At 26.7% G+C, this 25,104-nt stretch overlaps 2 protein-coding genes across 2 annotated transcripts; one reads left to right on the top strand and one right to left on the bottom strand.

Moving 5' to 3' along the window:
- Positions 1 to 1,256: 1,256 nt before the first annotated feature.
- Positions 1,257 to 11,123, top strand: LOC132924570 (uncharacterized). The gene is made up of 10 exons (XM_060988952.1): positions 1,257 to 3,563; positions 6,780 to 6,933; positions 7,003 to 7,128; positions 7,205 to 7,348; positions 7,741 to 7,858; positions 7,942 to 8,830; positions 8,920 to 9,109; positions 9,186 to 9,323; positions 9,378 to 9,671; positions 9,738 to 11,123. Exons 1-10 carry the CDS (start codon positions 3,463 to 3,465, stop codon positions 9,975 to 9,977), a joined length of 2,394 nt encoding a protein of 797 aa, XP_060844935.1. The 5' UTR covers positions 1,257 to 3,462; the 3' UTR covers positions 9,978 to 11,123.
- A 3,251-nt stretch (positions 11,124 to 14,374) lies between these two features.
- LOC132927537 (ADP-ribosylation factor-like protein 6) lies at positions 14,375 to 25,047 on the bottom strand. The gene is made up of 2 exons (XM_060992079.1): positions 24,614 to 25,047; positions 14,375 to 16,256 (listed from the first exon to the last, which is right to left on the bottom strand). Exons 1-2 carry the CDS (start codon positions 24,810 to 24,812, stop codon positions 15,844 to 15,846), a joined length of 612 nt encoding a protein of 203 aa, XP_060848062.1. The 5' UTR covers positions 24,813 to 25,047; the 3' UTR covers positions 14,375 to 15,843.
- Positions 25,048 to 25,104: the final 57 nt, after the last annotated feature.

The following is a 25,104-nucleotide window of genomic DNA, read 5'->3' as shown; positions in this document are numbered from 1 at the left end:
TTATTGATTATAATTATTAAATACCTTATATAAATTTCAGAATGTCTATTCTCCTTTAAATTAGATATTAAAGAATAATTTATATATAATATATACTTTTATCAAACATTTTAAACTCTAATATTTATAGAATTCAGTTTCCAAAACCAATATTTTATAATATCTATAACTAATTAAACAATTAATACTAATACATTTCATATTTTATTACCTAACCATTGATTGACTTTAAGTGTGATTTATTTATTATTTCTTTGAGGTATTTGAAATATATTTGATAGAATTTTATTGTCTTGATATTAACCTATCTTATTGAATAGTTCATAAAAATATTGATATTCTTAATAATAAAGAATATATTTTATTTTATTTTTAAGTATAGTTTAATACAAGATAGTATATAATAGTCAGAATTTTAATTTACATATTATATATTATGTGTTACAAAACATTTATTATTATTTAGTAAAAAAACGTATTACTTTCTATTTTATATACATTATTAAGACATTATATTAAACAACAAGAATTAACTCAATTAATTAAGCTTACATAAACTACAATTTCAATATTAAAATTGTATAAATATTAGTCTAGTATATATTACTCAATAGTATTTATTACTGTATTCAGAATACTTATAAAAGTGTATTGTTATCCTTAAAATTAAATTGGAAATTATATTATTATATTGGAATCAATAATATCTATTAATATTATACAAATTATAAATTGAAGCCTACTAGCTATTAGATCAGTTTTAGTTGTTAACTAAAAGTTTTTATACTGTATGTCTTTCATTATTGTTACATCCAACATTATAAGCTTTGTGTCTCTTGTAAATTATTAAGAGCAGACACAAGGATATAATATTCAAATTTATTCAAGCATTTAGAGGTAAGTTTCTATTGCAATACTTATCATTCAAACTTATGAAATATTTAAATTGTTACCTACTTATGTACAGTACTAGGTTAATAATTTACCAGGCCTGAAGCTCAGTAGTTCCAAAAGGTAAAATCATTTGTCTAAATCACAATTTCAATTGGGTAATACATTTATTATGTTTATTTTATGTACACAATTTTTATCATTAATATATTTGTAATATTAATTTTATTATTTATAGGTAATTGCATTCAAATATTAAATGATTTGGGCCATGTTCATGTACACATTTGTAGGGTTTAAATGTACCTAATATTTTTCATTCTTTATTAGGTACCTTACAATTTTTCCGTTACTTTCATTAAACAATAACTAATTCATCAAAACTGTACACTATAATTGTATCAAATTAAATGCTTATTGTTTGATTAATATTTTTTATTTTTATTAAATATTTAACCAGAATATAAAGCTTGGAGGGGCTAAAAGAGCTTACCCACCCCCATTAACTGTATTTAATATTTTTTCTGGTAAATAAATTATTGCATCTATTAAAAACATGATTTAAAACAAAAAAGTTTGTGAAAGAAATGTTTAATAGGAAATTTTTTTAGTGAAAAAATTCCTACTTTTTCAAAGTCGGGTATTAATGCAGTTTAGTTCCCACATGATTTTTCGATTTTTTTCTTCCCAAAAGGTATGTTTTAAAGCACTGAATACAAAAGTCTAATTAAAAATTCTCGCAAATCATTATTTTCGAAGTTCTTTTTTTCCAAAGTGTACGATTTTACACATTACGCATGCATACGCGAAACGCTGTATACTTTGCTTTCCTACATTTTCGTACTATTATAAATGATTATTAACACATATTTTAGTTTTTAGTTTTTACCCTGTGACCTACATGAGGTGGTTTTGCACAACAAGTCGAGGGATATTTTCGATTTGCGGCGTCGAGGAGTGTAGTGACGAGTGCCGATATACGCGTAGTCACTGCCAAGAGATATTGCAGTGGCGTAGCCAGGATTTTTTTTCGAGGAAGGCTGATCAATTTTTGTAAAATACAATTTAAGATTTTTGTAGCAATTATTTTCATAGATCATTAAAAATTAATTATTATTTTTAAATTTTCTTGATATTTCGGGGGGGCTGCAGCTACAGCACCCTCAGCCCACCCCATGGCTACGCCACTGGGATATTGTGATATTGTGTTAATTTGTTTTATTATTATGAACTATGAAGGATTTATTCGCGAAAATAAAACATTATTATTTATCACTTTTATTGCTTTTTGAAAGTTGTTAAATATAATAATCTAAGTATGATCTAAATTTTTCATCAAAACTTCTTTAGATAATAATATTTTAATAAGAAATAAAAATAATTAATAAGAGCCAAGAGGCGACAATCCAATACGAAAACGTAGGAAAGCAAAGTATACAGCGTTTCGTGCATGTACCTATGCGTAAATGCGTAAAATCGTTAACTTTGGAAAGATATAAGTTCCAAAATAATGATTTGCGAGGATAATTTTATTAGACTTTAGTATTCAGTGCTTTAAAACATACCTTTTGGGAAGAAAAAAAATCGAAAATTCGTGTGGGAACTAAACTGCATTTATTCCCAGTCGTTGTTAAATTGGTCTCTATTCAACAGAATTTGAATATTAAACAGAATTTAGATTTTTGTTAAATATTAGGATCTCAGTTACAACCTCTATTTTATAAGCACATTTTAATTAAAAGAAATGTATTTTAGATGATTCAGAATGTTATGACTTGTTGCTAGAACACCGATTTATACCTACGCAACAGATTGTTTTTTACTTTTCATAATTTTGGATTTTTGTAAATGATATTTACAATTCATACTACCTACTACATAATTAAAATTCATTAACTCGTTAAGTGAACCGATAATACACCTGCAATCATAAATTTCAATCGACATTTAGAATATAGAGGTTAAGGTGTTTAGAGTTAGTCAAAATATCGTCTTAAAATAATTTAATATTCTTTTAAATTTATTTTTTAATTGTCAAATAGTAATAAAATATAATATCGATTTATCAAACCTCAATAATATAATATATTCGAGTACATTCTTGCCGCTAGCTAAACCTATTTCATACCAGTCAATTGTGTCAGAGACCTTAGAACGTTAAGAAAATCAATATGGCCGATAATCATATGCACATCCCAATATTGGCAATATGTGTTGTTTGTTGTTATATTTTTTTTTACTTTATCATGAAAAAAACGACATCGGGTCGTTATTTGTGACGCCACCGCTCCTCCGGCGACGACCGAACAGCGACGACGAGTGTCGGTTTATACTTGTGCGAGGGAGTAGTGGGAATAACGGCGTTCTTCAGATCATCCAATAACCAACAGTCGATGCCCAAACAGCAAACAACGTTAATAACTACAAAAACGACAACGTAAACGGACGACAGACAACACAGGCAGCCACCAAGTGTCTAAGCGCAGTGTCTTTACAACACGTCTTTAAGTATTGTTGTTTTAAAATTATCCATTTTTATTATTTTGTTTCTACGTCCAACGCGTCACCATCATGTCGACACATGCGTCTGGGAAACTCATCATAGTGTCTAACAGGCTTCCGTTTGTTCTCAAAAAAAATGAGCTGACGCTAAAATGGGAAAGAAAAGCCAGGTATGAATGAGAATAGGTTTAAGTAGTTTATGTATAATAAAATAAATTATGTAATGGATAATAATAGTACCGCGTGTTTTATCTCGTTTGTTGTTACTTCTAGCTGACACTTGTTGAGCAAAAAACCAACAACAAACATGATAAGTACTTTGTGTGTGTGTGTGTGTGTGTGTGGGCGTGTGTTTACAACATTTATTCACCGCCATTTGTACACCACACACCGTGTGTATTGTTTATAAGTTATATATTATAACTATTTTTAAGATGACGCATTTACTAGATTACTTGACTTTTTACTTTTTTTTATTCCAAATTAATGTACGATGCTCGAAAGGATCGAATAGGTATAACACATAATATGCTCCATAAATGGTGTTGTGATTTTTGTAAACTTACAGTTCCTTATCGTAAACACGATTTTAGATCCAGTTTATTTGTCATTGTAATATTGTAATCACAATCATAACATAGTTTTAATAAATTCTCTGTTGTCCCATGATATTAATGATAAAACATTAATTACTAATTTATTAGTCATTTATCTTAATTGCTATTGAGTATATGCAATTAGAAAAGAGATGAATATGGGATATGTTTATTTTAACTAAATTTGTATACTTTAATCACACTAAAATATGCTTTAATTATTTTACAGTTAATCGTTATTAGTAGGATTTGTAACTTTGCAATTGCATATTTTTTTATAAGGTATAAAACAAATACGATATAATAAAATTTATTTCTAGGGCTCACCTTGGATTATTTTTCTTTAGGGGAGAGATCGGAGTGCATCTAAAAATTCAGTAATAAAGTACATCAAATAAGAGTAATCTCAACTCTGTAATTTCAATGTGAACTTAAAGATAAAGTTCAATGCCCACATAAAATCAGAGTTTTTATAGTTGGTTTAAGTTTTTTTCTGGTTTTTCTAAGACTTATTTTTTTGATGTTTATAAATATTTTTATTGATTGGTAACAATTTTTCACCCGCAGTTTCAATTAAAGTATCATATTATTATAATATAATCTTAATGGTTATTTCAAAATAAATATCCCGATACAATTATTCTGTTATTCAAAATTGATTAGACAAGTAATGAAGTAATACATATAAATTTAAATTGTTTTATTTATGTACTTAATATATTTTGTATATCATTAAAGATTTAAAATAATTTGCATATTATGTTGCTTAATATATTAAAATTTAAAAAACATAATCTAACATTACACCAAGGTATCAATGTTTATTTTTACATTACAGCAGTTTCCAACCTGTGCACTACAGTGCTCGAAGGGCACCGTGAACTTATTTTAAGGGCACCACAGCTCATCCAAGAATGATAAAAATTGTTTTATATACAAAATTACTAATTACACTTTATATATCTAATACAGTGTTTCTAATCTGTATCAATTAATAGATCATTTTTATCATCATATTCACAGAAAGGTACCTAACTAAATTTGGGCGGCCCCCTATTCGGCTAAAATGTACCCTTCCCTTTTCGGCCAGCACAGTTTTAACAACTTATGAGTTATGATTGTATCCAAAACTATGATTTTTAAAAAAAAAAATTATTACCTACATAATACTTTATGAAAAAATAATAAAATAAAATAATATAAAATAACAAAATGTTAATATATAATACATTATTCGAATAAAAATTAATATAGTATTATAATACCTATATAAAAATAATTATAATAATAAAATAAAATAATTGGCAATACATTAAAATGTAATAATATAATACATTAGTCAAATACAAATATAATAATAATAAAATATGCATTCAGAAGTTTTATTTTTTATAATTATATGATATTTGTTTGAAAATTTTGTAACGACATATTTTATTATTTTTATAGTCTTCAATGTAAGCTTCATTTCGTTGATTTTAGGTTAATACCTATATAGTTAATAGTTATATCAATTAATAAAGAATTATAATTAATACTTTATTAATTTTTATTCGAATAATGTATTATATTATAACATTTTGTTATTTTATATTATTTTATTTTATCATGTTTTCATAAAGTATTAGGTAGGTAATAATTAAAAAAAAAAATCACATTTTTGGATATAATCATAACTCATAAGTTGTTAAAAGAAAACTGTGCTGGCGGAAAAGTAAACGGTAAGTTTTGGCTAAAAAGTGACAGTGGCCGAAAAGGGAACTGTAAATTTTGGCCGAAAACGGTGACGACCCTAAATTTGAACCAATAAAAGGGCACTACCAGTTAAAAAGGTTGGGAACTGTACCCAAAATGTATTCCGCACAACCTTAGGGTTAGATGGGTCAATCTCAAGGGTTCCGCCAGATGTATGTGATTATTGAGAAAATTATTTTTTATTATATTTGAATTATTTATATTATTAAGACTTATTATTTTAAATTATTTTTAAAAAAGGGGGGCTTCCTCAAAACACAAACTATTTCTTAAGGGTACCGTGGTCGTAAAAGTTTAGGAACCGCTGCTCTATAATAATAACATTTTTACAAGATATATTATTATTTATTAGTAATAATATAATATATTATATATATATAAGATATCGTCTTGAAATAATTTATTACTGTTTTATAAGCCAATGAGTATTTTATAAATTGAATCAAAGTTATGTTGAAATAAATTTATTTTGATTTATTTAGGTTTAATTTTAGTACATTTTTTTAAATCAGGAATTAATTTTATTTATAATAATATTTGAATTTAATAGTGAATCAATTATTTTATCTTGAAATATTTTATCAAAGTAGCCATACTATCAATATCATTATATCAAGATTAAATAAACCATTTATGTAAATAGTATATAATAAAAAAATAAAAGATCCTTGAACATGGTTAGAGTTTGATTAATTTATTTGGATAAGGTGAATTCCAATATTTACACAAATATAATGTGACTTATAAAAAAAAAAAAAAGTTTAATAAAAAAATTCTTTCTTTTTAAAAGTGTAAAATTAAAATAATTCTTTATAGATAAGTAGTATATTCTAGATAATATTAATTTAAATTACAAACTAATAGTTTGAAACTATATTCTTTGATTGTTATCATTTAAACCATAAATATAAGGATTTTATAGTATTAATGCATGCTATAATTTTTATTTTGTACTTATTAAAGATTGTCAATTTCAAAATATTGAGAACATAATGTTATGAATTATTATTTGACATTTGAATATTTTAATTTTAGTGCTGGCGGGTTAGTCACTGCTGTAGCACCTGTTGTAATTCAAGGAAATGGAATATGGATTGGATGGGCTGGTGTTCACTTAGAGGAAGGTGAAAAGATACCAGAATCAGATCCTAATGATACAACACCTACTGCAGGATTACTTTCTGAAAGAGTTGGTTATTTAATTTCATAGAGTTTAATTAATAAATTAATTTAAACAACTTTGAATGTCACTTTTAAGGTTATACCGGTTGATTTTGATCCTCAAGTATTTGATAGTTATTATAATGGTTGCTGTAATGGAACATTTTGGCCACTATTTCATTCAATGCCTGATAGAGCACAATTTTCTGCTGATTCTTGGAAAGTAATAATAGATACAAACGAAAATTAAAAATATTGTAATCAAACTAATCTAAATTGTTTTGTACTTGTATTTAAAGTCATATTGTGCAGTCAATAAAGAATTTGCATCAAAAACAGTTGGTGCCTTGGAAAATTTATCAAGAGTGGATACAGATTCTGGAACACCTATTGTTTGGTTACATGATTATCATCTTATGTTGGCTGCCAATAGCATAAGAAATGTAAAATTAAATATTGTATATATAAGTGCATAAATATCATTTAGTAAAAAGGATGTGACATTTTTTTTTAATATCGCAGTACAACCCAATTAATTTGTACTATTTCTGAAGTTCTGATAATGTACCTAAATATAAGAGTTCACATTTAGAATTAAATTTTTATGTAAATATTCAGTAGATTTTATCAGGTAAATATTGGAAATTATGTTAAAATATAAAATCTTATTTTTAAACAAAAAGTTTAAGAAATTTATTATATAAAAATATTAGGTATATTGATATTATGAAAAAAAGTCGCATAATTCTTTTGAAAATTCAGTTAATATAAAATACTTTTAAACATTCAAGCAGTTTAAATAAAATGAGGAATAAAATGTTATAAATTATTTTAGGTGGCTGATGAAAAAAATTTGAGATTTAAATTAGGATTTTTCCTTCATATACCATTTCCTCCATGGGATATCTTTAGGTTGTTTCCATGGGCTGATGAAATTCTTCAAGGAATGCTAGGTATGGACAATGTACTTACTTATCTAATTATAGTTTTATAATTATAATTATATTTAAAACTTATATTTATTTTTAATTTAAAGGTTGTGATATGGTTGGTTTTCATATTGAAGACTATTGTTTAAATTTTGTGGATTGCTGTCAGCGTAGATTAGGTTGTCGAGTGGATCGTAAACATTTACTAGTTGAACATGGTGGTCGCACGGTACGTATTCGTCCATTGCCAATTGGTATACCGTTTGATCGATTTGTAGAAATGGCCAAGCAAGCACCCACAGTAATAAATACATCATTAAAATTGGTGCTTGGTGTTGATAGATTAGATTATACTAAAGGATTAGTACATAGACTTAAAGCTTTTGAATTATTATTGGAGCGATATCCACAACATAAGGGTAAAGTAGCACTAATGCAAATTGCTGTTCCATCACGCACTGATGTTAAGGAATATCAGGATCTTAAAGAGGAAATGGACCAGCTTGTTGGTCGAATAAATGGAAGATTTTCAACTCCTAATTGGTCACCAATTAGATATATTTATGGGTGTGTCAGTCAAAATGATTTGGCAGCTTTCTATCGTGACTCGGCTGTAGCTATGGTTACACCACTTCGAGATGGCATGAATTTAGTTGCTAAAGAGTTTGTTGCTTGTCAAATTAAAGAACCTCCTGGTGTTCTTATTGTATCACCATTTGCTGGAGCCGGTGAAATGATGAATGAAGCTTTAATTTGTAATCCATATGAATTAGTTGAAGCAGCTGATACATTGCACAGAGCGTTGACCATGCCTGAAGATGAAAGAGTGTTAAGAATGAGGTGTTTGAGACGTAGAGAAAAAGTACACAATGTTGATTATTGGATGCGATCTTTCCTTAAAGCAATGGGAACTCTAATATGTGAAGACGGAGATGATGTTTTGCCAACTACTATGCAACCAGTCACTTTACAGGACTTTGATGATTATTTATCTAAGTAAATATTTGTGTATAGTAAATATTATTTTTTATAATTTTATTATAATATTGTGTATAATATATTTTATTTTATTATTTGTATTATAGATATATTGGTAACACAAACAAACTTGCATTATTATTGGATTATGATGGTACATTAGCTCCATTAGCTCCTCACCCAGACCTAGCTATATTACCTTTAGAAACTAAAGGTGTTCTAGAAAGATTAGCCAATATGTCTGATGTTTACATAGCTATTATTTCTGGCAGAAATGTTCACAATGTTAAAGATATGGTTTGTTATTAAATATTAAATTGCCTAATATATACAACAAAATAAATTAAATTATTTTAATTTATTAAAACATTAGGTTGGTATTGAGGGTTTGACTTATGCTGGTAATCATGGACTAGAAATTCTTCATCCAGATGGGAGTAGGTTTTTGCATCCAATGCCTAAAGAATATGTAGAGAAAGTTGGTGATCTATTAAAAGTGCTTCAAGAAAAAGTAAATATAAAGTAATTATCATTAAGTTACATACTTATTTGTTTTTATTTTAAGGTTTGCAAAGACGGTGCTTGGGTAGAAAATAAAGGTACTTTATTGACATTCCATTATCGTGAAGTGCCTGTTGATATTCGACCTGAACTTGTATCTACAGCACAACATCTCATTGAAGAAGCTGGATTTAAGGCAGGTCAGGCTCATTGTGCCATTGAAGTCAAACCTCCAGTACAATGGAATAAAGGACGCGCATCTTTGTATATATTACGTTCAGCCTTTGGTTTAGATTGGGGTGAACGCACACGCATTATTTATGCAGGAGATGATGTAACTGATGAAGATGCAATGCAGGTGATTTCTATTTATCTTAAAATAAAAAATAAATTCACCTAATTGTATTTAAATATTATTTAAAAGGCATTAAAAGGTATGGCAGCAACTTTCAGAGTAGCCCAGTCTCAAATAGTTAAAACTTCAGCTGAACGTCGTTTGCCAAGCACAGATTCTGTGTTAACTATGTTGAAATGGATTGAAAGACATTTTGGTAAACGACTTCCTCGTGAAAATAGTGTTGGTAATTTAAGCAATAATCTACAAATGTCGTTGGGAGAAATTGAAATGGAGCTCAGTATGCCAGAAGAAAAATGTCCACAATAAACTTCCAAATATTTATGTATTAAATCTTAAGTTAGATATTCATAGCGACACAAAATGTTAGTTTAAAATTGTTTGATATTGACTCATAACATCCTTTTTGCTAACTGATATATGTTTTATTTTTTTATTCAAGTATACGTGAATAATATTCATATTTTCATATTTAATAATGTTTATAAAACAGAACATATTGCTACATTTTATTACAGCTAAAAGCAAATAAAATATTTTATAAATTGATTAAAAATTAATAAAAAAAAAGTGATTAAGAATTTAATTTAAATAAAATTACAGTATAACAGTTCTTTATATTCCTTAAATATTGTAACTTTTCAATTTCTTATCTTTTATATTTTAATAAACAGACATAGCTGTATCTATATTTATTAAAATAAAAACACTTAAATAGTAATAAATCAGTTGACATTTAAAAAAAGTGAAACCAATATTATAGTGTTTAATAAAAAGAAAAAAAACCTTCTAGAATAATATATAATAAAAACTTAAATTAAAAATAATATTAAACATTGTACCATCAAAAAAATTGTGCCATAATCAAAAATAAATATTATTTTTAATTTGTTAATTTTTATGAAAATCTTTTTTTTCTTAGATTTAAGACCTCAATATAATATTTATAATTTTATATCATATTTTTTTTTTTTATCATATTATTTTAAAAGAAGATAATGGGCTCCACTAAACATGTTTATGTGGGTATCAAATAGTTAACAATTTGAGATACAAGAGTATAGTTAATAAAATTCAATAATTACAAACATTTTTTCTATATATAATTTAATATTTTATAGGTTTAAAGTTCTGTAGTTAAATAATATAAAGTTATACAACCAAAATTATCAACATTTCTAATGTAATAAATATAATAAGTAATCCTATCCATTTATTATAAGTAATTATTTTGTTTTGTAATAGTATTTTTTTTTTTTTTTTAAATTTGTGTTTATTCCTACCGAGAGCTTAAAATTATTTTTTTACTGGTATTCATATTGTATAAGTATTTAGTATTTTGTGTAATACTTATACATTTTATTTGCATTATACATTTAGTATATCTAGCCCACTGCAGTTTTATGTTTTAATATACATGTCAAATTAAAATAATAAATATATGTATTAAGTTCATTGGTTTATGATTTATTATTTTTAATTTTAATTTTTATGCTGCTAAAAAGATAAGTAATATATTACTACTTATTTGTTTAGAATTATCGCTTCGCTCTTTCAATATTAAAATAAGTCTTCTACAGATGTAGATTCTAGTATGCATTAAATACCTCTCTAATATATGACAAATGTGGTTGTTTTTAATCTGATTAGTTAACATTTGATAATCATTTTTATTCTAATATAAAAAATAAAATGATTAAAAAGTTATAGTTTAAACAGTTATTCATGATGAAATTTTTAAAATAATATTACAATTAGGACTGTTTAATTTTTTTATTTTTTTATTACTGTTATTCCCTTTATGTATTACTTGAATATTTTATTGATTTATCAAAAATGAATATTGAAATCAGTTAATTAATTTTTCAATTATGAATCAATTGATCTTTTTTAACTTAATGTGATTAATTGATTACTCATAAATTTATATTTTCAATCAATTTTTTTTTAACAGAAGTTTTAAAAGTCCAATTATCCTTTTCTATTATCTTTAGAATATTCCATATCATTCAACTCAAACATATTAACGAATTGAGAATATGACATATTTTAAGGGTAATTTAAGAATCTTAATACTATTTTAAGTGTGAAGCACTTTATAGTTTATAGTTTTTGATCATTATTCACAATTCATTATAAGAACTTCTTTGTTACATTCAAAATATGAAAATAATTTATCTAGGGCTTAAATAAGTTCATATATTATGCAATTATGGTTATACATAGGTAATTTCTATAGGAATAGTTAATTGTAATAAGTGAAACATTTTTTTCCAGTCATCCTGACTGATTTTTTTTATTTAAACATAAATGGTAAATATTCTATAAAATAATGAAAATAATTTTTATATAATAAGTAAAACTTGTGTCATTTATTATTTTTAAGAAACTAAAAGAAGGATTTATAATACATTTTTTGGTCATCGATAAATAAATTGAGAGCAACGATCTTCAGTAAATGATGCCCACTAATCACTAAGAGCCAGTTGTACCATTTCCGATTAAAGTTAATCACAGTTTAATTGGCTAAATTAGGCTGGTTAAAAGTCTGTTATCAGTGATTAAGCGTAATCGGAGACGGTACAACTTGCCCTAAGTATGTTCTCCGACTAACTAAATAGGTACCCTCTCCAAAGCCATACTAGTTGCTTTTTTACTCATTTATTTATTTTCCATTACTTTTAAAATTGGAAACATTAGATACCACCGTGTAACTGAACTTAGTTCATAATCAATTTTTGGCAGATTAAATTGTATACATGTATTTTATTTTATTTAAACTATATATATATATGTACAATATAAATAGGTATTTAATAAAAAGAACAAATATGTACATATTATATTATCAAATAATAAACTATAAATATATGCATCAAAAATATAGAAATAAATAAAATAAAACTTGTTAGCTGGAGTATAATATTGGCTTGTACAGTTGCACTAACTCCAATATTATTTTAAATTTAACATTATTTATTTGTAATTTCTATACATACTATATAGGTATTATACTTATTTAGTTAGTTATTACTTATTATATATAATATAATATAGGTAATATAGTTTATTATTTATACTTGTTTATTCTTTTTACAATATTATGCTTATATTATTTATAAAATTATATAATTAAATATTAAATAATATATAAGTATGCACAAAAATAATTCACTGAAATAATAGGTTCGTGGCCTAATTTTGAAGTTGAAAATTCATAAAATGTTTGTGATTTATTTATACCTATATGGTTAAAAAAAACCCCAATACAAGGTTCTCCATAAGTTTTCCTTCAAATAACTAAAAAAAACTTCAGCATCAATATAGAAAACATTTTATAACCACATGAAATTTAAATTTTTAGGAAATCGCATAAAATAACGATATATTATCGTAAAACGATTTATGATATTTGTTATTATTCAAAAAGTATAATTCGTAGAAACTTGAAACTTTCACCAGAAGTTGAGATTGGCATTTTCTTTTAAAAATATTTCACTAATTTTTATGTTAGATATAGGCGTTAAATATTCGATTTTTTTAACTTCGCAGTATGGATGTCGACACCTAAAGCACAGGAGAGCGGTATCCACTTTTTATGTTTTTAAGTCGTTTTTATATAAGAATGGATAAAATATTATGAAAATTAAAATATTATTTATTTTGCCTTGTAGTATTATACTTCTATTTTTATTATTTTGTTATATTTTTACCGATCAGATAAATAAAGCAATCGACACCTAGTTCATGGACTGCGTAAACAGGTAGTTGTTTTAAAACATCATCCTTTAATGACACATTGTTGCGTGTTAACATAATAGGTAGTGTGGTAGGTACGTGTGTATATAATTTGTTTTTCTGTGATTTTGTTTCTTAACAAATGATAAAGTGCTTTTAGCCAACTTTATCTTACAAATTAATAGACAACATTTAGGCATTTATAATCTTGTCTTAGCCGCCCGGGATCTATGTGTTAATTGTAAATTATAATTAGTGAGAGTGAAATGCAATGCGGGTACCGACTGGAGACGCCGACAGAATATGCCACTCTCATACGCGTATGCACATGTTAATAACTCGATAACAATAAAAACTCACTATACGATTTTATGTAAGTTTGGCTCTATAACCTATATATGAGCCATTTTACCGCCAATGTTTGGCAGAACTACCAAAGGCACTGGCTATCATTTACTATCTTCTGTATATATATATAACAGTAATCTGACTGGCTGATCTATCAACGTACAGCTCAAACCATTGGACGGATCGAGCTGAAATTTGTCATATAGCTATTATATGACATAAGCATCCGCTTAGAAAGGATTATTGAAAATTACCCGTAAGGGGGTTAAGAAGAGTAAAAGGTTATAAAAATTGAAAACGTTTATTTTGTTCCGATTTTTTTTAAATTAAGTATATACATACTCTCTAGAAAACCGTTTTTTACATGGGCAGTTCTACGTAGCTTTCTCACGCGTAAGCTCATCCAGTAATTTGGTGATTTTGGCTACTAACCTTCTAATAGATCAGCGAAGAATATTGTCTGCAAAAAAGTTTTGTAGATAATATTTTGAATAACTATTAGAAAAACATTTATTTTAAACTTTCATTGCTAAAACTTATCGCAAACGAAGCTACGACAAAAAGCTATAACTAATATATAGAATATGTTATGATAATAATAAAATTGTCTTAATAACTAATTAATAAGTATAAAATATTATTTCAACAATTTTAATTCAATTTTATTTAAATAGAATAAACAATATTTAATTTTGCCAGATTACATACATTTTTATACTTAAACCCGACAACGACGGGTAATTCAGCTATCAGCTATAGTAATTTATAAGAGGTCCGTAATGTGCCATTAAGAAGACGTTAACCCGCATGTGTTGTCTCAGTCTTACTTATATAGATTATGAAATTTTCGTTCAGCAGATCACATTTTGTAATGTTAGCTATTAGAGTCAATTTACCTATTATCAAATTTAAAGGTAATAATGTTACATAACCATAACTCACTTAAAAATTAAAATATCAATAAAAGTCTATAAAATGCCCTAGATAATATTTTTACCTTTAAATTTGATAATAAGTAAATTTACTTTAATATTAAAGCTAAAATCATAAAATGTGTTCTGCTGAACGAAAATTCGATATGATCTATATTAGTAAAACAGAGACAAATGCGGATATAACGTCCTCTTAATCATTATACCACCAAGCACCAACGCTTGGCACAAGTACGAGAGACACTGGTTAGCACCCATGTTCAAAATGTAATTGGTATCCGTAGTAAGTCAGTATTGAATCAACACTGGATGCCACTGATGCCAGTAATAGTTTTCTAGCAATATAGTGTAGTATACTGAATAACAATAGGTATATGACGGTATATCAAGTACTACGTGTGAGTGTCGGGCGTCGGCGTAAGTCATAAATTTCTGACTGCGATAACTTTTGACATAGATTAAATATTATATTAATCTACTATAGTATATTTAACCTATACTACAATTGCTACTTATAAGTTATAAACTTATAACTATTATATTAACAAATTGTCCGACATTTTATTTTGAATACTCCGAATAATATTCAGCTTTGAAATATGAAATTAAAAATGTATCTTGTCATTCAAAATAAGTAAATAATTTTTTTGTTTTTTTCTTAAACAATTTTTTTCCAAAAATGTTGCTTTTTAACGAATTAATTTGATATGAAAAAAATATTTTCTACAACGTTAATAAAACAATAATCTGATATAGGTAATGAGTGTCTTACGCGATAATTAATAATCTATTTTTTTATTTCGTAGTTTATTATTTAGAATTAATACAGGGTTATTTAATCACATTGGTCCAGGTTAAAAATTCAGATTTCAGGTTATAAAATGTATTAGCACTTTTGTTTAAATAAAAAGAGCAAAGTCTTCACGTGTTTTGTGTGTGATGTAAATATGTAATAACTATAACACATTTTAGTGAAAATCGGACGAACATCATTTTCGAATCTGTGTACGGCGGATGTTAATAAATTATTAATAACAATAATAATAACAATAAAATAAACATATCATGAAAAAATAATAACGGCAAAAAAATTGACCACTTAATTTTTTTCGATTGTTGTGAAAACAACAAACAGATTTGGCGGCGAACAGGACACGTTATCGCCGTCGATTGAGCTTGACCAATTCCGCCAGCCATTCCATGGCGTCGCTTAGCCCATCATCAGCCGGTTGGCCGGGTGCGGCCACCGCGTCCGTGCTGGCCAGCCGCCACGGACGGTCCTTTTCCATGTGCTCGTGCAGCCTGAGAGCGCCGGCCAAGGCAGACGCACCGCACGCGTCCGGCGCGGCCGTTTTGTTGGCCACGAACAGTATGGGTAGGTCCGGCCGGCCGGCCACGTCCTGGTGGCGAAGCATCATGTCCAGCTCATCCTTGACCACGGCAAAGCGCATCTGGTCCGTGCTGTCCACCACGAACACGATGGCGTCGCATTGCGCGTACATCGACTCCCACATGCTCCGGTACCCGTCACGGCCGGACATATCACTGGCGGTGAATTTGACGTTGTTGACTGCAACATGCAGTACACGCAAAACAAACAACGGATAAACCAGGTGAACTATTTAAATACGATGAGTATACAAAACATGTGTACAATCATAATTTACTATATAGTTGGACTAAGAGCTATAGAGAAATAAATAAAAGTCATAACTATATGAAAATATAAAATAGGTTGGAGCCGTTGGTGGGTAGGTACAGAATTGTTTAATAAAAAAAAATAAAAAAAAATACCAACATTACTTAAAACGAGTACATACGTTTATAATATAAGTAAATTGTACTATAGCAGGTATACCTATTGTTGAAATTCAAAACTACAAGTTTTAATTTTTATTTATACCAATATATTGTAATAATTGTTTAGTATAGAAAAAGTATTTAAATAGTATTTCGAGTATTTACTTCTCAAAGTATTTCAAATCGATTTGAATTACAAAAAAGATACACTAATACTTTACGACTTTACAATAGTATGCCTGGAGATAACAACGAAAAAATATTGATTGCATATTAATTATTTTGTGTACGGGTAAACTAAAATATCGGCGGTCGTCTCGTCATAACCGCACACTTACCGTTCATAACCGCACATTTTACACCGTTCAATACCGCACACATTTGATTCACAGTTAAAGATAAAATCATAAAATTGTTTTTCATCTGGACAAGTAGCCATGCCCATAATTTCAACAAACGCTTTAGGAATCAAATGTGGCAAACCAAAAAAAAGTTTTAAACATAATCCAGATTGTGAATTTTTATTATTGTATTTTTTTTTTTTATATTGGAATAGAACTGTTTTTTCTGTATAATATATCGAAAGTTTAATTTTTATGATTTTGTGAGCTTGCTTAAATGCTTAATTATGATTAACTGGTGTGCGATACCAAACGATATACCTAATGTTATTTTATACGTTATTAATATAATAATATATTTCAATGTGTGTGCGGTATTGAACGGTTTGATTTGGGGAAAATATGCGGAATTATAAACCGATTAAGGTATATAAGTGTGCGTTTTTGAACGGGAACCTTTTTTTTGAAAGTGTCCAGTTATAAACGACGCCCTAAAATATGTTGTATAGGTACTTTTATATTTTAAACGAAGCGATAAGCTTTGTTTTCTTTTTGAAAGAAGAATGTTGAAATTCTGGAATTCAATAAGCTCCAACCAGCCCAACTGCTTTTAAGAAGTTCAGTATAGGACATTTTCTAAAATCTACTCGCAGCCCGCAGGTCGTGTAAATGTATGTATACTAAATAGTAAAAATTATTATTTATTATGCACTATGCAGAAGAGCGCTCCCGAACGTGCAAGCACATGCTAATAATAGACTATACCAGTGGTCAGCAATCGGCGGTCCGCGCCATTATATTGTATATTATTGTATACGTATACGGCCCGATTTAAATTTTGGAACGACGAAATTTTATTTTATACATTTCATTATTTTAAAGCTCTAGACAGTTATTTTTTTTTAATAATTTAAGAATATAAAATTTTTTATTTTTGTCTGGCCCGAGATTCCGGAAAGATTGCCGAATACCGACCACTAGAATACGACTATTAATTATTTTTTTTTTTTTTAATTAAAAAGTATTAATCTTTTTCCAGTTGTATTAATTTATCTATTTATATACATATCTAAAATTATATTTATATTCGTCATGAATTTATTTGAAAACGACTTTCTTGCATTTTTAAATTAATTCTTTCACTTTAACCTAACCAAGGCTTAAAAATGTTGGAAAATACATATTTTTTTTACTAAATCCTAAAATATTAATCGTTTAACCTGCAGGTCTGCATACACTACAACAAAAGTTATGTCCTAATTTACATATATATTTACGTATCTATTTTTAACATCGACAAAATTAGATATAATATTATTTATTGTCTATTAAAAATATAGTTAATATTTATTCATTTATCTTATAAATGCAAACTAGGTATTTTTTTATTATATCTAATTAAAATATATACTACTGAATATATATCAAATTTCAAGTATTTTAACAGTGTGAAAAATATTATTAAGTATGCGGCTACGGGCTATATACCTAAATATTTATTTATCTTGTATTTATTTTCATAGAAAAGTATAATTAATTGTTTATTTATAAATTTTAAGCAGGCATCTCAATTATTTGTGCCTCCAAGAACAAAATTCAAAAATGATCGTGTGTTTGAATTAAATACAGGTAAGATTATTATTACTATGACAATAAATTATCATAGTGTATTCAAACTATATTATATAAAAACATTCATTGTTATTTTGTTATTTAAATATAGTAATATTTACGTATAAACGAAAAATTTCAAAATGTTTTTAACTTGATGGATTTTTTTTAAATCAACTGAGAAAAACCAAGTTATTTCAACTGTAAATTAAACTAATTAAGCCCATAATTTGGTTAGAAAATAAACTAACTAGTTAAGTTAAAATATTTCAAAAAAATTAATTTTTTAACTAGTTATAATGCCCACCTTTGCAAATTTGATGCTCTTATTTTACTAAACAGGGTGATTTTTTTATCATAAACCACTCATTATTTCAAAAAGTATTCATGTTTTTGAAAACATTTTTTTACATAGTTTCAACTTGTTAAAAATACAACGTTTCTATTAGAAAAATTATATTTTTAAATATTTTTATCCTTATATTTTTTTAAGTTTTTTTACTTTTTTGAATGATAACAAGAGTTTTAATTTTATATTCCAAAGCAGAATATTTTTCTGAGTATTTTGATATATAAAAATTGAATTTAGGGCAAGTAGTTTACGAGTTATACGTATTTAAAGTTTAGACAAGCTGAGTAGTGGACAAATATTTTGTGGGGTTACCCCGTACTACACCAATCCGCACATCAAAACTTAAAATACTTAAAAATATAATTTTTAATAAAAACGTTGAAACTATGTAAAATATGTTTTCAAAAACATGAATACTTTTTGAAATAATGAGTGGTTCATGATAAAATAATCACTTTGTATAATATAGCCTTTTGTGTTTGTTTAATTTTTTTTGTTTATAAGTTTACTGTAAAAAAATTCACATTTTTTCAATGAATATACAAAATCTAGGTTAAATTAGGTGAATTCAGAGTAAAACAATAAAAATTAAATACGTTATACGTATCTATGTAATAAGTTTATTGGTGACTGGTGTGACAATATAACTACATACGATAATTTTATAGGTACTGATACAATCCGATATATTAGTACCATAAGTCTATAAACAATTAATTATAATAAATACTTGATAAACAAAATAAAAGGTGGACAAATGGATAACCATTGGTGCAACTAGGGGGAGACTTAGCGGGCTTAGCTCCCTCAAAATATATTTAAGCCTTCCAAATATTTTTATTTATTTAAGATTGAATAATAATTTAAGCATATAATTGTGAGAATGTGAGATACATCCTATACAATATGACGTAGAGAATTATTATAATAAAATTATTCAAAAGTAAATTGTATAAATATTAACGGTTCTTTTGCAATATAGTATATACTCGTACATATTATAATTTAATAAAAATATTTTTATCTAATAAATACTATGCGGGCATATGACTAGCGTCATTGTGGCGGTCACCATCCAATATTTTAGTTTTATTTTGGTGATTAAAAATGAATAAAAAACCTTATTTAGTATTAAAAAAATTATTATTTTAATTATTATTATTATTGACTATTGCATTTATACAATTGTTACTATATTGATATGAAAATAATCCAGACGATCCTCCTAGTGTTTTGGAAAGCATGAAAGTAAGTAAATTAAATTAGGTATTTATTTGTGGGCCTGCAGCCACCCTAGTATTTTAGACCTAGTTGCGCCAATATGGGTACCGCTTTATTGCTGTAAACAGTAGCCAGTAGGTTTATTATTTAGTAGGTATCATTTATATCAACTGTGACAAGTGCATTAAATATTCAATGATATATCAATGTATACGAAAAACGATTCAGATTTATGTATATTTCATGATATATTTTTGTACATTGGCGTATATTTAATATAGTTTATTTTACTATTCATAATACAGTAGGTAGAATTAAAATTTGTCGAAGACATACAATTTTAAAATGTCATTATGTACATAAAATATAATTATATACGTCAAAGTTTATTGTTCTCACTAATAATGTTTTTGAATTATAAAAAAAATTATGAATATCATTATAAATATAGTTTAAATATACAATTTCATCCAAATTTTAACTTAAAATGTCTATAAAAAAAAATTATACTTATGTATTTTTTGATTTTTTGATTTCAGCATGAGCTACTTATCAGGAACTTTATATTAAATTTTGTAGTCTTAGCTAATTAGCTATAAAAATTTAACATTTTATAAATTCTCAACTGCAAAAGTATTTGCAATTTTCGCGATTTTGAGGAATTTTATCAATTTGAACTTATAAAAAAAAATTATGCATAATATGTATTCAAAATATTTTTACACATATATAAAAAACAACTTATATGAATTTTTTATAATTTTTTTAAGCTTTTTTAACCATTGAAAAAATTTATCAACATTATTTCATAGAAATAAAACTAAAAAAATGAATAATTTTAGTCAATAAATAACTCAAAAGTCAAAATATTTTGAAAATGTTATTATAAGATATATAAAATTGTTGTTTAAACATTTAGTGAAAGTTTCAAGTAAATACATTTGAGTTAGACAAAATAAAAGATAATCGATTTTAATGAAAATTGGATTTACGTTTTTCATTACGTTATATTTTGTGTTTTCCGTTTATTTTGAAAAATACTGTTAATTTTTAATGTCGACCGGGGACGCGAAAAAAACTGGAATTTAAAAATTTGAAATCCGTAAAAATCTGGACAAGGACAAAACTGGACTGTAAAAATTTGGACCACACACCAAACACACACACATATATATAATGTATAAGTTTTAAGGGGGTATAAATAGGCCATAAATATTAATCATTAATGATTTTCGGTATACATTCAAAAAGACTGTAGCCTATTAGCGATAAAAAAAATATAATCCAAACAAAACCAAAAAGCGCAAAAACAATACTTTTTTAACAAACCATAAGCGCAAATAAATTTTACAAAAATAAAGTGTTATTAATCAAGCATTTACAATAGTAATATTAAAATGAGTTAAAAAATAATTTTAAATTAAAATTACATATTAGTAGTTATTACTTATTAGTATAAATGTATAATTAGAAAAAAATTTGCGCTTTTGTTTGATCGAAAAAATAGACGATTTGAACTTTTGAGTTTCACAAAATCAAAAACCTACAATTTTTAATCTTAAACCGAAAATTTATATCGATCAAAAGAGAAACTTTTTTGGTTAAAATTATAGATTAAAAAATTAAAATCAATAGTATGATACTACTTATAGTAACAACAGTTATATAACAAAATAAAAGTATTAAAAAAGTAAATATTATAAGGTAAGATTATAGGTGTTTTAAATTCATAGAGTGAATAATATTATTATATAATAAAATAAATTTTTAATATATTTTTTAAGTACATACCTACCTATTTTAGATGACCTAAATTTATTTTAAATTTTATAATTCTTTAGATCTTGTTTAATTTTCAATTAACTATATCATCGTTATTATTCTTTGTTTCCATACCTAATTTCGTCAAAATTGATAATTAAAATGTCTATTAAACCAAACAATGTTAATATATTAATTAGATTTTATTGTTAAAATATTAACTACTTATAAAAATTTTTGTTTTAAATTGTCATCTCACAGCTATCTAATTTGAACATGTCATCATTTTTAACTACTTACATTATAATATGAAAGTGTTTGTAGTTTTGATCAATTGTGTCAAAAATTAAACTTAACATGATTTTTAAAAATAACATACCTATGTATCTTTAGTACAGTATATAGGTACTATAGGTAGATATAATTGCATACCTACATCAATTGCACAATTTATTATTTTTTTAATATTTTACCTTTAATAAATAAAAAATAAAAACATTTTATCTTAAATTTTTTTTTTGTTTGTGCTGACGTTGAATACGTTTAAAAAATAATGTGTCAGGTACTCAGGCTAGATTATCATTGGGAAATAGTGGACAACCATTTCCACTCCACTCCAATTGTCTAAACTTTAAATACATATAACTCATAAACTACTCGCCCTAAATTCGATTTTAGATTCTGAACGGAGTGATGAATGTATTGATTTTACAATGATGTGTTTTTTTTTGTGTGTCTATCATCACATTTTGAAGTAGTAATAATGCTTCAATTTTTGACTTCAGCCCCTCTTTGAATAGGAAAATTCATCTAGTTGGTACTCTGGGGGGGGGGGGGGGTCAAAAGTAAAAAAGTTCAGTAGTTTAAAAAGCGTCAGGAAAAACCCTGAAAAAATAACGGAAAAACGGGAATTTTTACGCATAACCATTTTTCGACAAAATCGATTTTTTTATTTCGCTGTAACTCAAAAACAAATTATTGTAAATACTTTAAATTTTCACCAAATGTTTATATTATGGTTATCTATTTGCGATTAAATTTTAAAAATATTTGACCTTTTTTAAGCTTCTTATAGACAATTGAAATTTTCGACTTTTCTAAGTTTTTTTTTCTTAAAATGCCGATAAAAAAAATTTGGCTATCCAAAAAATCTTTAAAATTTAATACAAGGTTTATTATAAGTTATACTTATTGTAGTAAAAAAAAAATCAAAAATTGTTAGTCACAATTTTTGTTTATAAGCATTTAAAATTCAAATGTTTACAAAATCACGAAAAATTACAAAGAATTTTGAAGTTGAAAATTCATAAAATTTTTGTGATTTATACTTAAGGTTCAAAAATTCAATACTAGGTTATTCACAAGTTATCCTTCAAGTAACTGTAAAAAAAATTCCATTGTCAATATAGAAAACATTTTATGAGCGTATGAAATTTAGTTTTTTACGAAATCGCGTAAAATAACGATATATTACAATTTAAATATAGGTAATAATATAATATATCCAACTAATTATCATTGACTGACAAATCGTCTCCGTACAGAATCGTTTTTCGTATACAATGATACCCGTCATTGTATTCAAATTTAACAAATCCATTATAGTGACCAGTACTCAGTAGTGACCTACTCTCCATCTCTACTATACAGCAGAGCGATACCCACTTGCCCACTTTTTATGTACTCAGAAAATTATTCTGCTTTAGAATACGAAATTAAAACTCTATGTTGTCATTCAAAAAGTAAAAAATTTAAAAAAATATATAATTTTTTAATAGAAACGTATTTTTAACAAGTTGAAACTATGTAAAAAAATGTTTTCGAAAACATGAATACTTTTTGAAATAATCAGTGTTTTATGATAAAAGAATCACTCTGTATATTAATATTATGCACTCTATGAATTTAAAACACCTATAATCTCACCTTATAATATTTACTTTTTAATATTTTTATTTTGTTATATAACTGTTGTTACTATACAGTATAGGTAGTATCATACTATTGATTTTAATTTTTCATCTATAATTTTAACCACAAACGCTTCTCTTTTGATCGATAAAATTTTCCGGTTTAAGATTAAAAATTGTAGGTTTTTGAATCGGTGAAACTCAAAAGTCCAATCGTCTATTTTTTCGATCAAACAAAAGCACAAATTTGTTTCTAAAGTCAACTATTAATGCAAAAGCATGGAACTTGTAAATAGAAAAAAATTTTCCCGGTTGGATTATTTAAAAACTGTGGGCTTCAAAGTTCAAACTTAATTTTAAAATAGGTGTACTCATTATAATTATACATTTATACTAATAAGTAATAACTACTAAACGTAATTTTAATTTAAAATTGTTTTTTTAACTCATTTTAATATTGCTACTGTTAAAGCTTGATTAACAACTATATGATTTTGATAAAATACACTTTATTTTTGTAAAATTTATTATCGCTTATGGTTTGTTAAAAAATGTATTGTTTTTGCGCTTTTTCGTTTTGTTTGAGTTATATTTTGCGCTACAATAGGCTACAGCCTTTTTGAATGTATACCGATAAACATTAAAGATTAATATTTATGGCCTATTCATACCCCTTAAAACTGATAAATTTATAATATGTATGTGTGTTTGTGTGTGTGGTCCAAATTTTTACAGTGCAGTTTTGTCCAGTCCAGGTTTTTACGGTCCAGATTTTTACGGATTTAAAATTTTTAAATTCCAGATTTCTACAATCCAGGTATTAAATTCCAAAGTTTAACATTCCAGGTTGCTACAGGTCACCTCGAAGCATTTCATTCATTACTTACTGTATAGGTATATACACAAATATAATATTCATAGGAACACTCACATACGAACATATCGGTGGTGAAGCCGACGGTAGGCGCGATCAGTTTCCTGGACAGTTGTTCGCGATCCGGTTTCAGTCGGTTCAGCAGCGTGCTCTTGCCAGCGTTGTTTAGCCCGACGAATAGTACTCGTGCCTTCCGCCGGCGTGGCGTTCGCCCAACAAATCCGAACATCCTAGTCAGCTTTCGCCAGATGTTCATGATCCTCAGTGGTGACTAGAAATTTCGAGTACACTGTAAAAGGGCGACGGAAGCGATGGATAATCTTTCGCGAAAACACTTCGTTTCTAATTAGTCGCCTTCGTCGACGTAACTTGACGTGCTGAATAGACCGCGACAACGACCTGCACGACTCGTCGACATTGATAAAGCCGCTCTCGCACGCGCGCTCACTCGTCGGCTAACTAACTACCTAGCTACCTACCCATTTCCCACGATATCACCATGGTTACTCGATACGAACTTGTGCAACACAACAGTTAGTCACAATCAT

The sequence above is a fragment of the Rhopalosiphum padi genome, chromosome 3 (assembly GCF_020882245.1).
Source record: "Rhopalosiphum padi isolate XX-2018 chromosome 3, ASM2088224v1, whole genome shotgun sequence".
In the NCBI taxonomy this organism is placed as follows: Eukaryota; Metazoa; Arthropoda; class Insecta; order Hemiptera; family Aphididae; genus Rhopalosiphum; species Rhopalosiphum padi.
Note: the sequence above shows the minus strand (reverse complement) of the source record. Positions and strands in the feature narration are given on the sequence as shown.

Bases quoted from the DNA above. Each gene is read 5' to 3' on its own strand.
- LOC132927537 (XM_060992079.1), bottom strand. From the start codon at position 24,812: ATGAACATCTGGCGAAAGCTGACTAGGATGTTCGGATTTGTTGGGCGA. The intron at 16,257-24,613 runs GTGAGTGTTCCT...TGCATGTTGCAG, and splicing joins CACCACCGATATGTTCGTAT to TCAACAACGTCAAATTCACC.
- LOC132924570 (XM_060988952.1), top strand. From the start codon at position 3,463: ATGTCGACACATGCGTCTGGGAAACTCATCATAGTGTCTAACAGGCTT. The intron at 8,831-8,919 runs GTAAATATTTGT...TTTGTATTATAG, and splicing joins TTTGATGATTATTTATCTAA to ATATATTGGTAACACAAACA. The intron at 9,672-9,737 runs GTGATTTCTATT...ATTATTTAAAAG, and splicing joins CTGATGAAGATGCAATGCAG to GCATTAAAAGGTATGGCAGC.